At 38.1% G+C, this 1,590-nt stretch overlaps 1 protein-coding gene across 2 annotated transcripts in view; it reads left to right on the top strand.

Annotated features, from left to right (window-relative positions):
• FAM102B (family with sequence similarity 102, member B) overlaps positions 1–1,590 on the top strand; it is a 51,837-nt gene that overhangs the window by 25,678 nt on the left and 24,569 nt on the right. For both annotated transcript variants that reach the window (XR_001145844.1, XM_004689711.2), the window contains exon 4: positions 134–250. Coding sequence is in view for 1 of the 2 variants with exons in the window: in XM_004689711.2 (XP_004689768.1) it covers positions 134–250 (117 nt within the window). In the remaining variant the exon portion in view is untranslated. The remainder of the gene's footprint in view (positions 1–133; positions 251–1,590) is intronic.

Here is a 1,590-nt window from a genome sequence, read left to right as displayed (position 1 = left end):
AAAAAAAATGGCAAAAGTTACAAATGAAACTTGAGAAAACTTGCCTAATATGTGGGTTGAATGTTTATTTTAAGGAAAATATGGTGGAAGCCTGGTAAATAGTCTATTTATATAAGTCTCTTTCTTTTCATAGTTGGGCTTTGCAGATCTAAACCTGGCAGAGTTTGCTGGATCAAGAAATACCACTCGTCGCTGTTTACTGGAAGGCTATGATACCAAAAATACAAGACAGGATAATTCCATTCTTAAAGTAAGCACGCGTTAAGAATTACATGTCAACAAATGAGATTCTCTGCCTTTAAATAAGTGTAGGTGTATACTGTCAAGGGCATGATGGGAGTCGGTGCTGTTGTTACAATAAAATACCACATGGGGGAAAGACTACCCAAAGCTCAGGACTGAAAAGTAGCAAATGTTCGCTTTCATGGTTCTAAGGTGTTTCTCTCTGGTGCTATGAGTATTTGGAAGCGAATGCACATAGCTAGAGCAGAAGAGCTCACTGGGAGAAGGCACATGATGGTTGTACACCTTAGGGTGTTCATAGCTTCCAGAAGGTGACTGCCAAAGCAGCTGTGGTGGGCACATAGAAGTCACTTGGTTCTCTGGTACCTCGTAAAGTAGGACAGGTAGAACCTGCCCCACTGTTTCCAGTCTCATCAGGCTTCAAATTCTAGAGACCACAAGAGAGTAAATACTTAAGAGTTGGCAGGAATATTAAGTAAGAACAGTTGAGAATATGGTTATAAAATGCTTTGTACTAGTAAAACTCACTGAATAAAAAACCCTTGCTCTGTTTCAGCTAGGTTACTTATGATGGCAAGTTATCCAGTAAAAAGAAAGGAAAATAATTCTGATTAAAACCTGGACGGTCAGTAATTAATGAAGCAAGAATTGGCCTGAACCTACAGTTTTCAAACCTTGTTTTCTCTAAATATTTAGCTCTGAAATTTTGAAAATACACAAGGACTATTGTAACCAGTCTATTCCTTGCAGAAATTTAGTCATTCTAAAAATAAGGAGTGGTGTATAGTTAGATTGGGGAGAAAGAGGAAATAAGGAAAGTAAGACATATAAATGGCCAATAGATATAAGAAAAGGTGCTCAACATTATTAATTATCCAGGAAATTCAAACCACAATGAGATGTCTCCTTACACCTGTGATGGCTGTTACCAGAAAGATGAGCAAAAACAGGTGCTGGCAAGGATGTAGAAAAAGGGAACAGTTGAACACTGTAGGTGGGAAAACAAACCGGTAGAGCCACTATGGAAAATAGTGTGTAGGTTCCTCAAAAATTAAAAAGAAAACTACTTCATATGATCCAGCAGTTCTACTTGTGGTGATTTTCCCTATGAAAATGAAAATACTAACTCAGAAATCATGTCTGCACCCTCCCCCATGTTCATTGCAGCATTATAAAATAGCCAAGATATAGAAGAAATCTGAGTGTACATCAGTGATGAGGGGTTTGTGTATGTGAGGGAGGGACAGACACAGAGAGAATTGAGCCATTAAAAATTGAGCTAAGTTAAGTCAGTCAGGCAGCCAAAAAGAAAGACAAATACTGTATAAGCTCACTTATATGTGGAAT

The sequence above is a fragment of the Condylura cristata genome, unplaced genomic scaffold (assembly GCF_000260355.1).
Source record: "Condylura cristata isolate star-nosed mole 26May11 unplaced genomic scaffold, ConCri1.0 scaffold00026, whole genome shotgun sequence".
Taxonomy (NCBI): domain Eukaryota; kingdom Metazoa; phylum Chordata; class Mammalia; order Eulipotyphla; family Talpidae; genus Condylura; species Condylura cristata.
This window is presented reverse-complemented; position numbering and strand designations above follow the sequence as displayed.